Source organism: Hemitrygon akajei, chromosome 26, assembly GCF_048418815.1.
Source record: "Hemitrygon akajei chromosome 26, sHemAka1.3, whole genome shotgun sequence".
Lineage (NCBI taxonomy): Eukaryota > Metazoa > Chordata > Chondrichthyes > Myliobatiformes > Dasyatidae > Hemitrygon > Hemitrygon akajei.
In genome coordinates, this window is record NC_133149.1 from 29,494,338 (window position 1) to 29,515,138 (window position 20,801).

Consider the following 20,801-nt stretch of genomic DNA (forward strand, 5'->3'; position numbering starts at 1 on the left):
GACGGATATGAACTTCTTTGGACACAATAGTCAACCAGTTATCATAGCTTTAACAGTTTTATGATAAAAAGGAAGTTCTTGGGACAAGATGTAAGATTGGGGGCAGAATAGATCACCTCTAGAGATGGGAAGATGCTCCTTCAAGTAATAGGTTTGTTCAGAAGAAGCATGATAAAGAAGTACATTGGAGTTGAAGTTACTCTTAAGAGTAACAATCGTACATAGTTTTAAGAGTACAGGCGACACCCACATTACGTTGGGGGGAGGGGTTTATATTACCTGTAGAATATTGTACCATATTCATTGCGTTTATTTAAGAATAAGCTTATAGGCCGCTGAGCCTGATGTTAGTACTGGGAGATATTGGAAGGTATTCTAAGAGACCAGATAAATGAGTGTTTGGATAGACATGGGCTGATTAGGGATAGGCAGCATGACTTTGTGTGTGGTAGGTTGTATTTAGCCAATCTTATAGTGTGCTCAGAGGAGATTCCACAGAAGGTTGATGAAGGAAAGGCAGGGGATGTTGTCTACATGGAATTTAGCAAGACCTTTGAAAAACTCCCATATGAGAGGTTGGTCAAGAAGGTTCAATTGCTTGGTGTTGGGATAAAGTAGTAAATTGATTTCAACACTGGCTTTGCGGGAGAAGCCAGGGAGTGGTAGTAAATGGTTGCCTCTCTGACTGGAGGCCTGTGGCTTACCAGAGTGCCACAGGGATCAGTGTTGGGTCCATTGTTGTTTGTCATCTGTATCAATGATAATGTGGTTAACTGGATCAGCAAGTTTGCAGATGACACCAAGAATGGGGGCATAGTGGACAGCTAGGAAGGCTATCAAAGCTTGCAACATCTGAACCAACTGGAAAAATTAGATTTTTATTTTAAATTTCAAATAAACTGTCTGTGTTGGAGATCACCCATGAGGTCCAAATAAGCAATAATGAAAAGGGATAGGGTTTGATTTATTGTCTTATTGCCAATGTGTCCCAGAGATTAGGGATAAAACTCAGGCATGCTTTCATCCAGAAGACATGAATACCATGAAGTGGGAGTCCTCTGTGGATCAACATTGCTGTATAATTCAGGACAGCCAATCAGCTGATAAAATGCCTCCAAAATACACAGGTAATTCCATCAGTTTGCACCTAGAATGCCTACAAAGAGGCCTCCATGCATTTATCAGTTCGAATAAGAAATAGGAGCAGGAGTAGACCACCTGGCCCGTTGAGCCTCCTCTGCCGTTCAAAAAGATCATAACTGATCTGGCCTTGGACTCATCTCCACCTACCTGTACTTTCCCCATAACCCTTAATTCATCCAACCTTGTCTTAAATATATTTACTGAGGTAGCCTTCACTACTTCATTGAGCAGAGAATTCCACAGAATAAAGCTAACACAGATTGGATATGGTTAAATTACTATATTTTCTGGCCTTTTGCAGCAAATAATTTTTTTAGTCATTCACATCTGCTTATACCCTAATGTCCTGTAGGTCTTTAGATACACTTCTGGAGTTCAAGGTAAAGGCCACTAAATAAATCAGAACCAGTGTGATCTAAAATCTCAGTTTAAGCTCTACCTGTGTTACCCGATGTCGGTTCGATGATGACAACGCCTGGTTTCAGAATCCCCTTTTTCTCAGCATCCTCGATCATCCGTAACGCAATACGGTCCTTAATGCTCCCGGCGGCACTGAAGAACTCACACTTAGCCACTAGAAGAGGCATTAGCAAAATTACACTGGGGGAGATGGTGTTTCCACGTGATTTCTTTTCAAAGTTTTCTCAATATCAGACACAAAGGGAAGGAAAACATTGAAGCAAGTTCAAATTAAAAAACCACCACAAATTTATTGATTTATGATGCTGATGTACAGTAGAATGGAAGGGCTTTAAAAAATGTCATATTTTCAATTGGAACTTCTCATGAGACAAATTTTATTGCATGCCAGCTGCAGCAATGACTTAACTTTGATTGTATTGTTAAAAGGATGCAAACATAAATGGAAGTAAAAGTGTGATGGTGAGTCTAAGTCCTCCAAGAGGACCACAACCTTGTCATAAGGTTTAGAGGCTTGTGTGCCTCAATGACCCAGAGAGCTATGTTGGCTAGATTCAGGGCCTGATGCTTTGGCTCTTGGTATGGTCATTCATGCCAAACAGGTCAAAGGGTAAAGGCCAGACTAAGATAGTCCACTGGTCTTCCAGGTTCTGGGGTTCAACTCAGGGCTAACAACCCTGAATGGTAAAAAATTGTTACGGAAGCAACAATGAGGAATCCTTCTACACCTGTGTGCGATGTATGGACAGCAGAATTGGAGGACCTTCGTTGTTGCCTAAACGCCAGTGGCGTAATGGGCAGTAAGTAAGATGAGTCTAAGTACAGGCTGACACTCTGGTATATTTTAGCAAGAATAATGCTAACATTTTAGCAAGAGTAAGCTTTTTATTCCCCAATAATAGCTTTGACAGTTGGATTTAAAGAACAGCAAAATGGAACAGTGAACGATAAAAATAGCAGACAAGTCTTGTATTAAATAACCACAATTCACATAAAGCATAAACAGCAGGTTGTTTTACTCATGCAGGTAAAATATTAGTCCAGACTAAAAGTTGGTTGATAGGTAAAATACAGAGAGGAAGGTAATTTGGTCTATAATTTTGGTATCTAATAATAGAAACAAAATATTATTTGACATTAACAAAGAGCTCTGGTGAGATAATGCCAGGAATATCATGTGCAGTTTCGGTTTTCATTTATAAGAAAGCATTTATTTGTCTGGGAAGAAATGGAACAAAGAGTCTGCAAACAGTTTTCTGAGATGAGGGAAGCGGTTTATGAGGAGATTTAATACCAGCCTTAAATGTTACATGGCTTAGAAGAATCAGTAGTGCTCCAATTGAAATAAAGACACTAGAAGGAGATTTCTCTTCAGCTATTGATTCCAAAACTGAGGTTAATTGTCTCAGAAGAATGGGTCCACTATTTAGAACTGAGAGGAGGAGAGATTTGTGCAGGGCGTTCTGAATCTTTGGAATTCTCCACCCTACAAAGCAGTTGATGATCAACTGATGAATATATTCAGGACAGAGATAAATACAGAAATGGGGATCCTGCAGGAAAGCAGCATTGAGATGGAAGATTATCCTTAATCATTCTAAATTATGCAGCAGAGTAGAATTCTGATGACCTATTCTTCCTCCCAATTTACATTTTTCTATGACATTGTAAGTCTCTTAATGAATGAAAATCCCCTTTTGTTATTACACAAATTATAAATAAGGTAGGGAAATTCTAGTCATTATTCATAAACAAAATAAAAAGTATATAATTTTTTTTAGTGTTGCTAACTCTTCCTGGTGTTTATTATCTTATGACCATTTTAAATATTGGATATTGCTTATTATTTGCATTTTCACATTTCCCTGTAAAATCTATCAGCATTAAAAATATTTGGAGTGTTCTCTGTAATTTTGGTCTATATTGTAACCAGTATATTGTTTGCCTTTTTATTACACAAACACTTGGAATATAGTAACCATGCATATAATTAGGATTAATTAAAATGCAGGAATAAACAGGTAAACTAAAGCCCAGGGCCTATCCTCATCACTGCCTATGTTCATATGTTGCATTTCCAAGGAATTATTAAACGTCGCAGTCTAGAAATTGGAAGAATCTACATTAATTCATGAGAGACAGAAATAGTGTTACTTACATAGTTCACATTTGATTCCATACTCTTTTACAATATTGTTGATTCGAATGAGGGGTGTGTTGCCAATTTGAGCAAGGACATTCGGGAAAATCTTGGGCGAACTCTTGCTGCAAAGAAGATGAATGACATCTATTTTAGCCCAGAGTTGTAAAACACAATAAAACTCTCCAGTAATAAATATAACACTTGATGGGCTGTTGACTCGATTACAATAGTGAGGTCCTTGATTTGGTCTGCAGTCTGTGATGAATTAAGCTCTTGTAGGTAATTTAGAATGGCAACAAAGGGCTCCAGCCAGTCAAGCATCACTGCCCTACAGCAGCAGAGGTCTAGGTTCAATCCTGACTTTAGGTGCTGTCTGTGTGGAGTTCATACGTTCTCCCTGTGCTTTATTTTCAGGGAGCTTAGGTTTCTTCCCACATTCTAAAATCGTGTAGGCTAGTTTCATTGGTCACTGTGACTTACCCCTATTGTGTAGTTGAGTTGTAAAATCTGGGATGTTATTGAAATTGTGGGAAGAATTAAATAAAAACTAAATTAAAGTCAGATTAATGTAAGTAGGTTGATGGTCAGTGCAGATTCAGTGGGTTTCTGTGCTGTATCGCTCTATAACTCTGATGTTCTTGTTCTCTAGTGATTATCTATTTTGAAAATGATGCACAGGTAGGAATTAGGCGGAAGGAAACAGTGGCTGGACTGTCATTCCAGCCTCAGCCAGCACTCTGAAATAAAACTGAAAACACTGGTGCACTTAGCAATGCAGGCACCAGTAGCCATGGAAATGAAAACAAAGCTTTACATTTCAGGTCAAAGTCTCTTTGTCAAAATGTTTATAGTTTTGGTTCTGTTTCTCTTTCTACAGATGATACTTGACCAGAATCTTGCGTCATTATTTCTCCATGTTCATTTTATATTTTGATTTTTCAGAATCCCAACTTTCACTATATACAGTAGGTTTATTCAATCAGGAGTTTCTTTGGGTAATCTATCATGACAGCTTGCAAAGTTGTAGACTTTCAAAGAAACTGGGTAGAAGTTCCATTATACTATGTTGGGAAATCTTCCAATGACCAGGCTAATATCTTTCCCTCAACATTGTCAACAGAATTTAGAAACATAGAAACATAGAAAATAGGTGCAGGAGTAGGCCATTCGGCCCTTTGAGCCTGCACCGCCATTCAGTATGATCATGGCTGATCATCCAACTCAGAAGCCTGTACCTGCTTTCTCTGCATACCCCCGATCCCTTTAGCCACAAGGGCCATATCTAACTTCCTCTTAAATATAGCCAATGAACCGGCCTCAACTGTTTCCTGTGGCAGAGAATTCCACAGATTCACCATTCTCTGTGTGAAGAAGTTTTTCCTCATCTCGGTCCTAAAAGGCTTCCCCTTTATCCTTAAACTGTGACCCCTAGTTCTGGACTTCCCCAACATCGGAAACAATCTTTCTGCATCTAGCCTGTCCAATCCCTTTAGAATTTTATACGTTTCAATAAGGTCCCCCCTCAATCTTCTAAATTCCAGTGAGTATAAGCCTAGTTGATCCAGTCTTTCTTCATATGAAAGTCCTGCCATTCCAGGAATCAATCTGGTGAACCTTCTCTGTACTCCCTCTATGGCAAGAATGTCTTTTCTCAGATTAGGAGACCAAAACTGCACACAATATTCTAGATGCGGTCTCACCAAGGCCTTATACAACTGCAGTAGAACCTCCCTGCTCCTGTACTCAAATCCTTTTGCTATGAATGCCAACATACCATTTGCCTTTTTCACTGCCTGCTGTACCTGCATGCCCACCTTCAATGACTGGTGTACAATGACACCCAGGTCTCGTTGCATCTCCCCTTTTCCTAATCAGCCACCGTTCAGATAATAATCTGTTCTCCTGTTCTTACAACCAAAGTGGATAACCTCACATTTATCCACATTAAATTGCATCTGCCATGAATTTGCCCACTCACCTAACCTATCTAAGTCACCCTGCATCCTCTTAGCATCCTCCTCACAGCTAACACCGCCGCCCAGCTTCGTGTCATCCGCATACTTGGAGATGCTGCATTTAATTCCCTCGTCTAAATCATTAATATATATTGTAAACAACTGGGGTCCCAGCACTGAGCCTTGCGGTACCCCACTAGTCACTGCCCGCCATTCTGAAAAGGTCACGTTTGCTCCCACTCTTTGCTTCCTGTCTGCCAACCAATTCTCTATCCACATCAATACCATACCCCCAATACTGTGTGCTTGAAGTTTGCACACTAATCTCCTGTGTGGGACCTTGTCAAAAGCCTTTTGAAAATCTAAATATACCACATCCACTGGCTCTCCCCTATCCACTCTACTAGTTACATCTTCAAAAAACTCTATAAGATTCGTCAGACATGATTTTCCTTTCACAAATCCATGCTGACTTTGTCCGATGATTTCACCTCTTTCCAAATGTGCTGTTATCACATCTTTGATAACCGACTCTAGCATTTTCCCCACCACCGATGTCAGACTAACCAGTCTATAATTCCCCGGTTTCTCTCTCCCTCCTTTTTTAAAACATGGGGTTACATTAGCCATCCTCCAATCCTCAGGAACTAATCCAGAATCTAAGGAGTTTTGAAAAATTATCACTAAATTCATGAAAATTTGATCTGATCATATGTTTTATTGAAGCTTCATGTAATCATTGTTCTATGCAAAACAGCTCATGAATTCATCTGTGTGAGGTGAAAGCAAAGCACTGGGATAACTTCTGATTTGACTACTGGTTTTGGGTGGATGGCTCACAAAGGGCAACAGTGAGTGTCCAATTTGGTTTGAGATCTTAGTTTTGTCAGCAAATCAAGTGTGGACACTTTGAGACATCATGCTACCTCACTGCATAGACAAAATCAGAGGATGTGGATGTAGGTGCCAAAATTGGATGTGTCGGGAGCGGTGCTAGCTGAAAATGCACAGCTAAACTTGGAAAGCCACTGGATATAGGACTCCAGTAGTTAAAAATGACAAAGGTTGCAAGATTTTCTGAATAAGCTCACAACCAGGGTCTTCTCGTTTTCATCTTTGTCTCCAGCAGAAAAGAAATCAAGGCCATTAGGGGTGGCTGTAAAATTGCCTGCAGAGAAAGGACAACCATTCCACATTAAAGGGCCCAAATTCATGAAAACCTGGAGATGAGCTGATCTTTCATATTCTTCACTCAAGATCATTGGGCAGGTTTCTCAAATGTATTTATTTCCTCAGTTTATAAATTACAAAACTGCAGTGAGTAGACTAATTATACTTTAAGTACAAGTATTTGTGTCAGGTCTAAGCATAGTGCTTAAGATAGAAAATGCAATTAAACCAAATGTATGGTGGTGAATACAGCCTATAGCTTCAGTCAATATGAGATAAATCAAAGGTGCTCAAAGATGAATTTCTCTTTGCAAAACCCATTAACTGTCAAACATGTCTTATACAGCCGCATTATCCAGTGGAGAATGGAGAGATCAGCAGTTTCATAGAAGGGATTAAAATGACAGCTTCTGATGTGTATCAGTATTGTCAAGTACCTCACAAATGTTCAGACCTGAGGCCTCCTGCAATTATGATTTTCCTTTATTTTCAGAAGGTAAAGCTTCTGAATTAGATAAAGCTTGAAGTTCTCCACCATGCTTTTGAATCCCAGAGTCACTGAAAGTTATGGTGTAGAAGGCCATTCAACCCATCGCATTCATGCCAACCATAGAATAGATTTTAGGATAATCCCACCCCTTTGTTCTTTCTGAAACCTGATATGTTATAGGTCTCCAGGTACTTTTGAAATGTAATGAGTTTTGCCAGTTCTACTCTCCTCTCACACTTGTCAAGTAAAACATTTTTTCGCAATTCTCCTCTGATCTTCCTACCATTGGTTTCCCTTTGCCAACTACCAACCTCAATGCTATGAGCAGTAGGTCCTGCTTCTTTATCCTATCTATAACACTTAAAAAGTTATTTACATCAGTTATGTCTCCCCTCGCTCTCCTTTGTTCTAAGTGAAACAAATCCAACCTGGACAGTTTCTCCTCACGACCATACATCTCTGGCCAATGCCATTGGTACCAAGTAAAGGAAAGCTGCTGTTCTCAGTCCTCTGGTTAATAGATTTCAGGACAAGTTTCCAAGCCTGAACATCTGTGGAGATCTTAGCCTCACAATAAAGTAAATTAGATTGGCCTCATCTCTACTTGGGCAGCCTCTTGACAGTGCAGATTCTGAATTGTCCACAATTGATCAGGCCCCTCAGATCAGGATTCTCATGTTCCACTCCTTGACTTACTGGTGAGTCGAGCAGCTGGATAGAAGCTTAACTGTGTGGACATTTATCCTACAGTACACCAACCAGCATGAAGTGAGCAAAAAACTGATTGGCACAATGCAGTAAGTTGACAAGGTTCTCCTTTGACAGCCTCTTCCAAACTTATAGATTTCTGTCATCTCAAAGGACAAAACCAACAAAAGTAGAGGATCTCACCACCTGAAAAATTCCCTTCAATTACATCCAACCATCTTACTTGGAAATAGGCCTCTAGTTCTTTAGGTGTCTGTTATTAAATGGGCTTTGACACTAATTCCCATGTCCTGAGAGTGAATAACAATATAAGTTGCAATTCATCTATCATCACTCTTGGAACTCTTAATACTTCACCACTTGAACTGAAGCAGTTTAGGGAAATGCTCACTGCTACTTTCTCAAAGATAGCTAGGACTTGGGAATAAATATTAACTTTGACAGCGATGCTTGCATTCTGTAAAAGGATAAATACAAAATAAAACATGAATCTTATGGAATTCTACAAATAAGGGCAGCTTCTACCTTTGCAGGGTTTATACATCAGATCTGCTAAGCCCTTTGATTAGATTACAGTCTTGCAATCCATTCTATATTTACTTTTAAGTGTTGGTGAGGATTCCATTAGATGAAGCAGTTGTAGATAATAGATTATCTTCCAGAGAGTTAAGTGAATAACAGAGTGAACAAACTGAATGTTTAATCCAGTGTCCTTCATGTTTAAAGATCTTGATAACTCTTTCAGGGTTACATCAAATGTTGTTGGGCATTAATAGTTATACTGAATCGTCACATCAATCTTTATCAAGACCACTGACTTTTAAAATATCTGCTTGCTATCTCCTAAAACATCAATGAGAAATATTTAGTAAGAAAACTTTCCCAGAGACTACAAAGTGAAGTTTTAGTTTAAACAGCTTTACGTGTCTCATTTGTTCTGATACTTGTAGTATGTGGTACTCACACCACATCGTTGGATTGTGGAGGCTTAAATGGTGGGACTTCAGGACTCCAGAGACCCTGAGGTGGGTGGTCTTGCTCCATCTTTCGCCTTGCTTGAAGTCCTTGTATCTCTTTAGATGTCTCCACGTCAACCAAAAAGCTAAGAGCAAATTAAAAATGATGATATTTTTACTTTTATGCTTCCACATTTTATAAATGGTACATTGAATGTCCGTGAAGGACTGAGCTAAATCAAGTCTCCAATTTCCTTTGTCTGTGTTCACTACATTAGCCAGTAAGATGGAGGTAACAGCAGTTATAGCTTAATGGATCTCACTTCTCTGGTTTAAGAAGGGATTCCTCTAATGCAGGGTTTCCCAACCTGGGGTCCATGGACCCCTCAGTTAATGGTAGAGGTCCATGGGATAAAAAAGGTTGGGAACACCTACTCTAATGGGTTCTTGATCCATATCCTACAATCCTTGCAGTCAAGGATTCTGCTGCCATGGGACATTGAAAGGTTGGGCTCTCAAACACTTTATGGGTGCATTTTTTGAGGAAACATAGTGACATTGACTCATTATAAGATAACATATTGAACTGATATTAAAGCAGAGAAAATGCATACTGATTATATTTACTGTATTAGTTATGTATAAAATACATTTTCAAAAGGAAATTATAATAGACTGTCAGTACCTATTGATCATGCAGGTTTTCCACAAGATCCTCAATTTTCTGTTTTAATCAAGCTGCAATGCAAAGGCATCCAAATACAATTGACGAATATGTATTGCATAGTAACATATTCATTGGCTTAACAGAAGATTAGAAGATACCTCTCAACCATTATGCTCTTAAAACACTCTACCCATCTCTAAAAGGAGAGATAATAAAGGCAACACAGCCTGCTATAAACTCAATATATAAGTTTGCTGAATACACCACAATTGTAGGCCGTATCTTGGGTACCGATAAGTCTGAGTACAGAGAGGAAATTAAGAACCTGGTGGCATGGTGCAAAGACAATAACTTATCCCTCAACGTCAGCAAGATGAAGGAATTGGTTGTTGGCTTCAGAAGGAGTAGCAGACTGCTCGACCCCATCTACGTTGGTGGTGCGCAGGTGGAACAGGTCAAAAGCTTTAAGTTCCTCAGGGTGAATATCACAAATGACCTGACTTGGTCTAACCAAGCAGAGTCCACTGCCAAGAAGGCCCACCAGCGCCTTTACTTCCTAAGAAAGCTGAAGAAATTTGGCCTGTCCCCTAAAAACCTCACTAATTTTTATAGGTGCACCGTAGTAAATTCTTCTGGGGTGCATCACAACCTGATATGGAAGTTGTCCTCTCCAAGACCCCAAGAAGCTGCAGAAGATCGTGAACATAGCCCAGCACATCACACAAACCAATCTTCCATCCTTGGACTCACTTTACACTGCACGCTGTTGGAGCAGTGCTGCCAGGATAATCAAGGGCACGACCCACCCAGCCAACACACTTTTTGTCCCTCTTCCCTCTGGGAGAAGGTTCAGGAGCTTGAAGATTCATACGGCCAGATTTGGGAACAGCTTCTTTCCAACTGTGATAAGACTACTGAACGGATCCTGACCCAGATCTGGGCCGTATCTTTCAAATATCCAGACCTGACTTGCACTACCTTACTTTCCCTTTTCTATTTTCTAATTATGATATATAATTAAAATTTTTATTTTATTTACTTTGATTTGTACTTCAGGGAGCGCGAAGCGCAGAATCAAATATCGCTGTGATGATTGTACGCTCTAGTATCAATTGTTTGGTGACAATGAAAGTAGAGTAAAAGTAAAGAGAAGTCCTGCTTTCTCAAACAGAACATTGTTGAAAGCAAGAACTCTTAAAAGAGGCAAAGCCAGCAAATTCTAATGCAGACCATTTAATTTGATCTACAACAATCCAATAAAATGAGTTGGCATCATTGTTTGTTACTTTAGAAATAATTTGAGGATGTGTAACCTGGGTGGTCAGTGGTTGGGTTGAGTTGTTCTCCAATCTCAGCAATTTACTTGCAAACATTTTATTAGTATGCAAAAAGGCATAAAGGAGACTCTTATAGAAAGGCCACACATTCAGAGGACACATCACTATCAACAGTGCACTGACGATGTCTCCTCGCATGGTGATGAAAAGTTGCCAAGTAAATGAGAACACCTCAACCCAACCTGTTTATTATTTTACATTATTTTTGAAATGCTCTTGTTTTCATTAAATTGTACATCTGATCAAGCCCAATGTTCATAAAATATTGCAGATGTTGAAAATCTGGAAAATTAAAAAATATCAAGAATACTATACAGAATAAAGCAACTTAATGATTTTAACTAATCCTTGTCCCACCTTGTTTTAACTTTGGAGAGAATTGTATATTTAAATGTGAGATTTGGAGCACATTGATACAAGCCACACGCACACCAATTTTAATATAAAAGAATCCTATTAGACCTAAAAAATGCATTCAGCAATTTTCAGAAACTAGTTTATCTGTAATTTCTTTAACTCAGGTTTTACTTTGCTGATTGAATGCAGAGAATTGTTATTTTTTTCAGGTTTCCTTAAATTGAGAAGATCATATTCAAATAGATATGCTGTGAAATTTTAGTACCTGCATGTTGCACACCTGGACTCAAAACAGTCCTGTAGTAAAATGTACTGGAATCTGTACGCAGAATAGGATCTCAGTGTTTGAAATGTGTGTTCCAAAGTCATGAACATCCTAGGGTAAAGGCTGGTGGCTTGCTATGGAACTACTGACATCAATCATCAAAACAGATCCCGTCACCTTTTCAATATAGCTCACTATGTGTACGTTGGCTGTGACTTCTGTTATTATAATAGGAACCACACATTAGCTGAAACATAGTTTTGAATGTTCCAAGGACGTCAACAGTCAAAATCTCTCTTTTAAAGCATCTTCCACAAATGCTTAAAAAGAGTCTGTGAATACTTTTGTAAACTATAGGAATTACCTAATATTTTCTTTGCAAATATCCATTTCCCATTGAATAAATTTAGATACCTATTTTACACAGAGATGAATGCAAACAAAGCAATTCCAGACATTTTCTCCTGTGCTGCTTACGTACAAAAACATTTTTCCAAGCTGCAATTGATTACAATACCCAGTTTAATCAGCATAATGGCAGTCATTGCAAAACCTGATACTACCTTGTTTTTCTCAATTGCTCCACACAGTCATTACTATGAATGCCGTTGTTTTAATATTAAAAGTAGACATTAAGAGATAGATAAAAATAAATCACATTAAAGCATACCTGTGGAATATCAGCAGTCAAAAAAGCCGATGTGCTTCTCCTGAAGAAGGTAGTGATCTAAGGGGAGGGCAGAGAGAAGTAAGATTTTACTTCAACAGTGCACTGGCAGATTTATTGATAAGACTTATTGCCTATCTTCGGTGCTGTGACCTTATGGCTCATGAACCCTCCTACTTGGTATTTTTCCTTTATAATCATTCCATTTTCTTTACAATTTGAAGGTAACGTTATTTGCAAGCAACTTTTTATTTTTACTGTTTTTAAATTTTAAAAGGTAAGAAGGAAGTTATTTTCAGTTTGCTGTAGTATCAAATGGATTATATGAATGGATGGTGGATTTGTTTTTTTAAATTGCTCACAAGAGGACATGGGCATCTCAGTCAAGACCACATTTCTCTCATTCCCCCACATAACCCAGAGTGGCTTTCAGCTGTTGCGAAGAATGGTTAATAGTTAATCAGACTGCTAGTTTTGGAGACAGCATACTGGGCAAAGACGGCAGAAATCTTATCCTGAAGAACGCAAATGAAGCAAAGTGGTTAATTGGTTTATTATTCTCACATGTACCAAGGTACAGCAAAAACTTGTCTTGTTTACCATTCATATAGATCAGTTCATTACAATGGTGCATTGAAGTAAAACAACATCAGAGTGCAGAATAAAGGGTTTACAGAGAAAGAGCACTGCAGGTAGACAAAACAATATAGCGAGGTAGATTGACGTCAAGGGTCCATCTGATTGTAGTAGGGATCCCATCATTTAATAACAGTAGGATAGCTGTCCTTGAGACTGATGGTACATGCATTCAGGCTTTGGTATCACCTGTGAGACAGGAGGGGAGCGAAGAAAGAATGAATAGTACGGATGGAGTCTTTGATTATGCTGGCTGCTTTAGAAAGGAGTTCGAGCTGAAGTTGGCCATGCAACACGAATGTATAGAGAGTAGGGGCTGAAATTGGAGCCGTGTGGGGAACCAGCATTGAGATAGTTGCTGCATATCCTTTCTGATTGCGGTCTGTTGGTCAGGAAGTCAAGGATCCAGATGCAGGGGGAGACATCGAGTTGAAGGGCCAGGACGGCTCCAAGATATGACTTGCCAGTAATTACATTCCTGCACACCTAGCTGCCAGGGAGCTACCTTCTCACATAGCCCAGGCAGAAAATAGCATAACTTTGAGCTACCTTTTTTCGAAATACCACTAAACTCTCTGTAGTTAATCTGCATAATACTGATCACAAGAGGGATTTGTTCCATTCCAAGTACTACTTACCTTAAAGTGAAGCATTTTCTTTATTTATTCTAATGAACTCTCGTAGCAAAAATAGTAGAAATATTCACCTTAATTTAATTGCTGATCACATTCCTGACCATTGCCAAGCCTGTGTGCTTTCAAGCTCTGTGGGTGTACTCCTTGCACCCACCTACCTGACTGGCAAAAGTATCACATCACTAAACCAATGGCCACTGTCAGAGATTCTACAAATCCCCACAGATTCTGTGCGTGAAAGCCCAGACACTTACAAAAAACAGAACTCTGCACTCCAAGGGCAACTGAGAGATGGGGATTCCTGTTACCCCATTCACAGAGACATTGCTGATTAATTCAGTAGGCTGACAATTTTCATTTGCATCTGTTTATTTTCATATTGTCACCTAACAGTTAGGAGGGTAGATAAAACTAAAAAATAGCGAATAATGAAATTATGAGTCAGGGAACAGAAGTGAGTACATTTTGCACTCAGCAAGGATTTCTGCTGACATACGAGATGACTTGCTTGAACAATTTTGGGCTTGGGGTGATAAGATAGAAGACTAGAGTTTATAGTTAACTGAAGCAATAATCAACAGCAGAAGAGATTAGATTAACATACAAAAATGTAGAACAGCAGCCTTATGTAAAGTATGAACAGATGGAACATTTCAAAATTTTATGTGCAGCGTGTTTTTTTTACCTTGAATTTTGGAATTTAAAATGAAATGTGTAAATGAGAATTGAAGATTAAATTATAGGTAGAAGGCTAATAAAGAGTGCATTGAAAAGGAAAAGGGAAAGAGCGTGATATATTTTTTTTTAATTCACTTTAACATTAGCTGTTTCTGTCAAGCTAATACTTCATTGCTGAAGGAACAGTTGGAATGGAGTATTCCCTCAATATTGGGTTTTGTTTAAATACCATAGAAAGTTTAAACTAAACTCCTTCAACGTGAAGGTGAGTGAATGAAAGTAATAGTCGAGATTGTTTTAATTCAGACCAAAATTTAATGTGCAGTGTATTTTTTAAATCTTGTATTTATACGCCAACATTAACAAAATAAAAGAGCCAAGGGTACCGTAGGAGCCAGTTATCTATTTTCTGTCTCTCTGTATTGTATTTTGTGCTACACATTTTTATTACAATTTACAGTGATTTGTCTTTTAAGTCGGGGCATGGTAGAAGTAAATTAGTATAGTCACATATGCACCTTTGTGCCATTAGTTTAGTTAGTCATAGACGGAGCAAGGGATGAATATTTTTTTGTTGACTGCTCTCTTTGCTTGTTACACTTACATCACTCATTCCGCAAACTTTCATGAACATTGTTAATTCTGTTATTGCTACTTTTGATTGTTCATCTTAACTGGTTTCATAATAAAGATTGAACGTACTTTTTTGACTTGGAACTCAGTTATTTGGAAGTGCATTATCCAATGTTAATTCCTTCGATAAGTTTTGGTTTGGTTTTTAAGTAGCCGCTACAGGGTTCATCACATGAAGAATTGGACTCAGAGTCTGAAGAAATATTAGGCCAAGTGATCAAATATGTACATTTGGTATGGAGTATCTTAAAGTGGGAGAAGGGGTTCAAGAAATTTCAACAGGGAAATCCAAAGCTGCCTAGGCAATAGAATGCACAACCATGAACAAAGGAGTGATGAAAACTAGGATGGACAAGAGGCCAGAACTACAGAAACACTGAGATTTTGGAAGGTTTCAAGGCTGAAGAAACTTACAGATAAAAGTGCCTGGCAAGATCGTTGTTGTTTTAATAACCAGAGTGAGAATTTAAAAACAGGGGCATTCCTAGACTGAGAAGAATGTAGGAATAATGGGTAAGTGGGCCTTGGTGTAGTATTTTGGATGACCTTGGACATTGCCATTCCGCACAACAAAGAATATGTACAACACATACAGATCATTTATGGATTTTTGCTCATTCGTAATGAAAGGTAAAAAAAAAGTGTACGTTCCGTGATAATTTCAAAAACTATTAATGTATGATTTTGTTTCTCTGCCCAAAGCTTAAAACAAAATTAATTAAAGGACAAACACAAGAAAATCTGCAGATGCTGGATATCCAATGCCCAAATATCACACACAAAATGCTGGAGGAACTCAGCAGGCCAGGCAGCATCTATGGAAAACAGTAAACAATGGGTTTCGGACCAACAATCAGGACTGGAAAGGAAGGAAGACAACGCCAGAATAAGAAGGTGGGAGGAAGAAGTCGTTGACTGGAGTACTGTGCTGATGCAACAGAAGCATTCCTGCTTTGGTAAGAACAGACAGAGGCAAAGTAAGGAAGTAAGTTTGTTCCTAATTTCTTATTTAAATCTTAGAGACTGTGTTAGGGAACTGAGGCTGCAGCTCGATGACCTTCAACTTGTTAGGGAAAGTCAAGCAGTGATAGATAGGAACGACGTGGAGGTAGTCACACCAAGGCTACAGGAGACAGATAAATGGAGAGGGAAGGGAGAACATCAGATAGTGGAGAGCACCCCTGTGGCTGTCCCCCTCAATAATAGGTACTCCATTTTGAGTATAGTTGGGGAGGGGGGGGAACCTTCCTGGGGGAAGCAACAGCGGCCGTGTCTCTGACACTGAGTCTGGCCCTGTAGCCAAGAAGAGTAGGGAACTGAAGAGGATGGCAGCAGTAATAGGGGACTCTATAGTCAGAGGGACAGACAGGCAATGCTGTGGACACGAAAAGGAAACACAGATGGTAGTTTGCCTTCCAGGTGCCAGGGACCAGGATGTTTCTGGGTGTGTCCACAATATCCTGAAAAGGGAAGGTGAGCAGAAGTTGTGGTAGATATTGGTACCAATGACGTAGGTAGAAAAAGGGAGAAGGTCCTGAAAAAAATATAGGGAGTTAGGTAGAAAGCTGAGAAGCAGGACATCAAAGGTAGTCATCTCAAGATTGCTGCCGGGCCACACAACAGTGAGGATTAGGAATAGAATGAAGTGGCAGGGGGCAGGGATTCAGATTCAGATTTCCGGATAATTGGGACCTCTTCTGGGGCAGGTAGGACCTGCACAAAAGAGACAAGTTGCACTTGAATCTGAGTGGGACCAATATTTTTGCCAGCAGGTTTACTAGAGCTGTTGGGTGTTGTTTAAACTAATATGGCGGGGGAGGGGGGGGGATGGGAACCAGTATGATAGAGCTGAGGATGGGCCAGCAGGTTTACAGTAGATGATGGATGTAACATGAACATAAGGAAGGACAAGTCAATGACTGAGTAGAAATGTAGACACAGCAAAGTGTCATATTGTACCACAGAGGCTAAATTCAAAAGGGCAAAGGATACTGAACTCAAATCGCTGTATTTAAATGCACATAGCATTTGAAATTAATGGCTTTGTGGCAAAGTTTGCGGATGATAGCATTTAGTTCATAGGGGAAACATTTATAGATGATGGCATTTATTTCAAGGGGAAAGGAGATAATGCCGAGCCTTTACAAGACACTAGTCAGGCCACACTTGGAGTATTGTTAACAGTTTTGGGCTCCTTATCTTAGAAAGGATGTGTTGTCATTGAAGAGAGTCCAGAGGAGGTTCATGTGGATGATTCCAGGAATGAAGGGGTTAACATATGAGGAGCATTTGGCAGCTTTGGGCCTGTACTCACTGGAATTTAGAAGAATGCGAGGGGATCTCATTGAAACCCACCGAATGTTGAAATGACTAGATAGGGTGGATGTGGTGAGAGTATTTTCTATGTTATTCAGAACTAGAGAGCACAGCCTCAAAATTGAGGGATGACCCTTTAGAACAGAGACTAGAGAGTAGTGAATCTGTGGAATACGCTGCCACATACTATGGTGGAGGTCAAGTCCGTGGGTATATTTAAGGTGGAAATTGATTGTTTTCTGATTGGTCAGGGCATCAAAGGATATGCCGAGAAGGCAGCTGCATGGGGTTGAGTGGGATGTGGGATCAGCCACGATAGAATGGTGGAGCAGACTCGATGTTGGGCGCAGGATAGCCCTCAGATGTTTACTTCCAGGAATATGAAATCACTCACTCTTCCCACTTCTGATTCCTCGATGAGAAGTGGTGCATGTTCCCTTGTCTTACCCGTTCTGAAGTCCACAATGAATTCTTTGGTCTTGATATTGCTGCTGATCTCTCTCACTCCTGTATGCCTGCTCGTCGCTATTTGAAGTTCTGACAATAATAGTTGTCAACGTAGTCATACAAACGTTTAGATGGCTTTTGAGCTGTGCCTGGCCACACAGTCAAGAATGTAGAGGGAGTAGAGCAGTGGGCTAAGCACACATCCTTGAGGTGCGCCTGAGTTGATTATCAGTGAGGTGGAGACGTTATTTCCGATCTGCACAGACTGTGAGGAAGTCGAGGAGCTGTAGAGGGAGTTACCCAGGCTTTGGAGCTTTTTAATCAGAAATGTGGGAATGATTGTGTTAAACACTGAGTTATAGTCAGTGAACAGCAGCTTGACATAAGTATTAGTGTTGTCCAGGTGATCCAACGCTGCATGAAACGCAAATGAGATCGCATCTGCTGTAGACCTATTGTGGCAATAGGCAAATTGCAGTGGGACCAGATGGCTGGTGATGCATTGGACAGCTTTGACTACCTGTTGTAAAGCCTTCTTGTGCACCACAGTGCAGTTTCCATGGCATGCAGTGATGCAGCTTGTTAAGATGTGCATTGCCACGACTTTGAAACTTCAGGCCTCGGTTCTTCTCCCTCCTCTCTGTAGGCTGTCTCATCGCTATTGGTGATGAGCCCCACCACTGTCCTGTCAGCGGCAAACCGGACAACATGGTTACTCGGGTGTTCGGCCGGGCAGTCGTGTGTGAGCAGAGTGGACAGCAATAGGCTCAGCACACAGCCCTGGGGGACACCCGTGTTGAGGATGATGGGGAGGGAGGTGTGGCTGTGCGTCCTGTCTATCTGAGGTCTGTTAGTTACAAAGTCCAACACCCAGTTGCACAGTAGTGTATTTAGACTGCAGAGTTGGACTTTGTTCACCAAGGTCTACGACCACAGAATCTCCTACCTGTCTATATTGTATCTCCTAACACCAGTTCCCTGCTTGGCTTCACCCTTCCCTGCGGAGGCTCACAACTAGCCACAACACACTGACCTGGCTGTGGCTGAGCCCTGATAGGTCCCCACCCCAATGGTATGCAAACAGATATACGTTGCTGAGTGTACTGGTCTCTGGGGAATCCTGCATTATTTGCCTACCCTCTCTAACTTTCCTGTTGGTCACCCAGCTACCCGCAGCTTGCACCGTATGTGTGACCACCTTGTTAAAACTCTAATCTATGATGCATTTAGCATCCTGGATGATCTGAGGTACATCGAACTGCAGCTCCGTTGCCTTCACACCATCAGTCAGAAGTTGCCTCTGGATGCACTTCTGCCGATGATGCATCCATGCACGCTACATTGGTCCTAATTTCCCACAGGCTGCAGGCAGGACGTGACACCACCTTAACTGCTAGTCCAGCTACTCAAGTAGGAAGAGCATTCCTAAGGAAAACACTCATAGCCATTATCTGATTCTGCTCAACCTCCTGTCACCGAATACTCTTGAACCGAAGTCTCGGTGCTTTGAGTACCGTGGTTACCATGACACTGTTACAGCTCGGGGCATTCCGGAGTTCGGAACTCGGCTCTGACGCGGTTCTGTAAGGAGTCTCTGTATGCCCTCCCCATGGAATGTGTGGGTTTTCTCTGTGTTCTCTGGTTTCCCCCCACATCCCAAAGATGAACCAGGTAGGTTATTTGGTCATTGTAAATTGTCCTATGATTAGGTTAGGGTTAATCAAGGTTGTCGGGGGTTGCTGGGGTGGCTCAAAGGGCCAAAAGGGCCGACTCCACACTGTATCGCTAAATAATAAAATAAAATAAAATAAAATTATGCTCAACCATGGCACTTACAGCTCAGGCACGGCCACTCACCAAAACAGTCGCTCCATAATAGCCACACTGCTAAAGTCTGTTTCCCTTTTACTATATATCTGTAAACAAATCTAAAACCCTACTGACTCCTTCTCTCTGTTGATCAGATGGCTGGGACTGAAAAATAACAAGCCCTTAGCTTTCAAACAACCTTTAAAAAGACACTGCTGCTCTAACTGCTGGGACTGGAAATATAGTGGATGCATTTCTTGTGAGCACAGAATTGAATGTGGATCCAAGGAGTCAAAGTTATCTGATCATTAATATACCCAAGGCATACGGAATGACGAAGCCCAGACGTGCCCAGGAGGAAAATGCAGCAAATTTGCTTGCGTTCTTCACTGCAACAGAATCCGACGAATTTTAATGCCACCTTACTTTCAGTGTGTAATGCAAAGGCAAGGGATCCAAATGGTCCATGAGATTGGCTGCCATTATTTCTGATCATGTATGGGATTGACAAGTAAAAGGTACTCCTACATAAGATTGTGCTGGGTCACTGGTTATAAACATGGATGAGACTGGCTTACTCTAACTTGGAGCAACAAGTTGAGAAGTTAAGGCATATTCCTAGATATTACAACAGTCCGATAAATTGCAAAAGCACTAACAGACACTCCGATAATCACAGAACAGTTAACTGTGCAGCGATGCTCATATAAACTTGAAGGAGTTAAGCAAATATAGCCATGGATGGATAAGAACTGGATTTATAGCTGTAAGATAGGCAATAAAGAATTAAGCAATGTCTGAAGGTTTACAAAGTAATGTACAAAAATACGCCTTACAAGATAACTCAGGGACTCGGAGAGGAACTCACCACATCAAACTCCAACAAGGTTCATCTAGAACTGGTGATAGCTAAATAACAGAAGTGAGGTTTGGAAGTTGTTAAAGTACACTAACAAGTTGTGTAACTTAGACAGAATGAAGATAAAGAGTTACACAATGTTTTGAATTATCAGTATGAGGGAAATCCGTTGCTTCCCAAGGACTTCTACAGGTACATTAAGGGCAGAGTGGACAGATAGTAAGGACCAAAATTAGAACTCTAAAACATCAGAGTGGTCAGTTATGTGAGGACTCAAAAAGGATGGGGAGATATTAAACGGATTTTCTACATCTGTATTTACACAGGGCCAAAAGAAGTGAAGCAACACAGCAGTGAGGTTGTGGACTGTATATAGATTATAGAGGAAGAGGAGGAGATGCTTGCTATTTTGAGACAAATTAGTTTAGATAAATCCCCAGGATTTGACAATTGTTCCTCTGGAAGATCAAAGTGAGTGGAGCCGAAAGAGATGGGGGAGATCTTAAATGG

General features: G+C 40.3%; 1 protein-coding gene across 2 annotated transcripts in view; it reads right to left on the reverse strand.

Annotated features, from left to right (window-relative positions):
* LOC140716683 (cystathionine beta-synthase-like) overlaps positions 1-20,354 on the reverse strand; it is a 49,493-nt gene extending 29,139 nt beyond the window's left edge. For both annotated transcript variants that reach the window (XM_073029506.1, XM_073029503.1), the window contains exons 1-5: positions 20,301-20,354; positions 12,282-12,338; positions 8,994-9,131; positions 3,722-3,828; positions 1,583-1,717 (exon numbers count right to left, since the gene is read on the reverse strand). In XM_073029506.1, the coding sequence (XP_072885607.1) occupies positions 1,583-1,717; positions 3,722-3,828; positions 8,994-9,073 (322 nt within the window). In that variant the 5' untranslated portion in view covers positions 9,074-9,131; positions 12,282-12,338; positions 20,301-20,354. The remainder of the gene's footprint in view (positions 1-1,582; positions 1,718-3,721; positions 3,829-8,993; positions 9,132-12,281; positions 12,339-20,300) is intronic.
* Between the last annotated feature and the right edge of the window lie 447 nt (positions 20,355-20,801).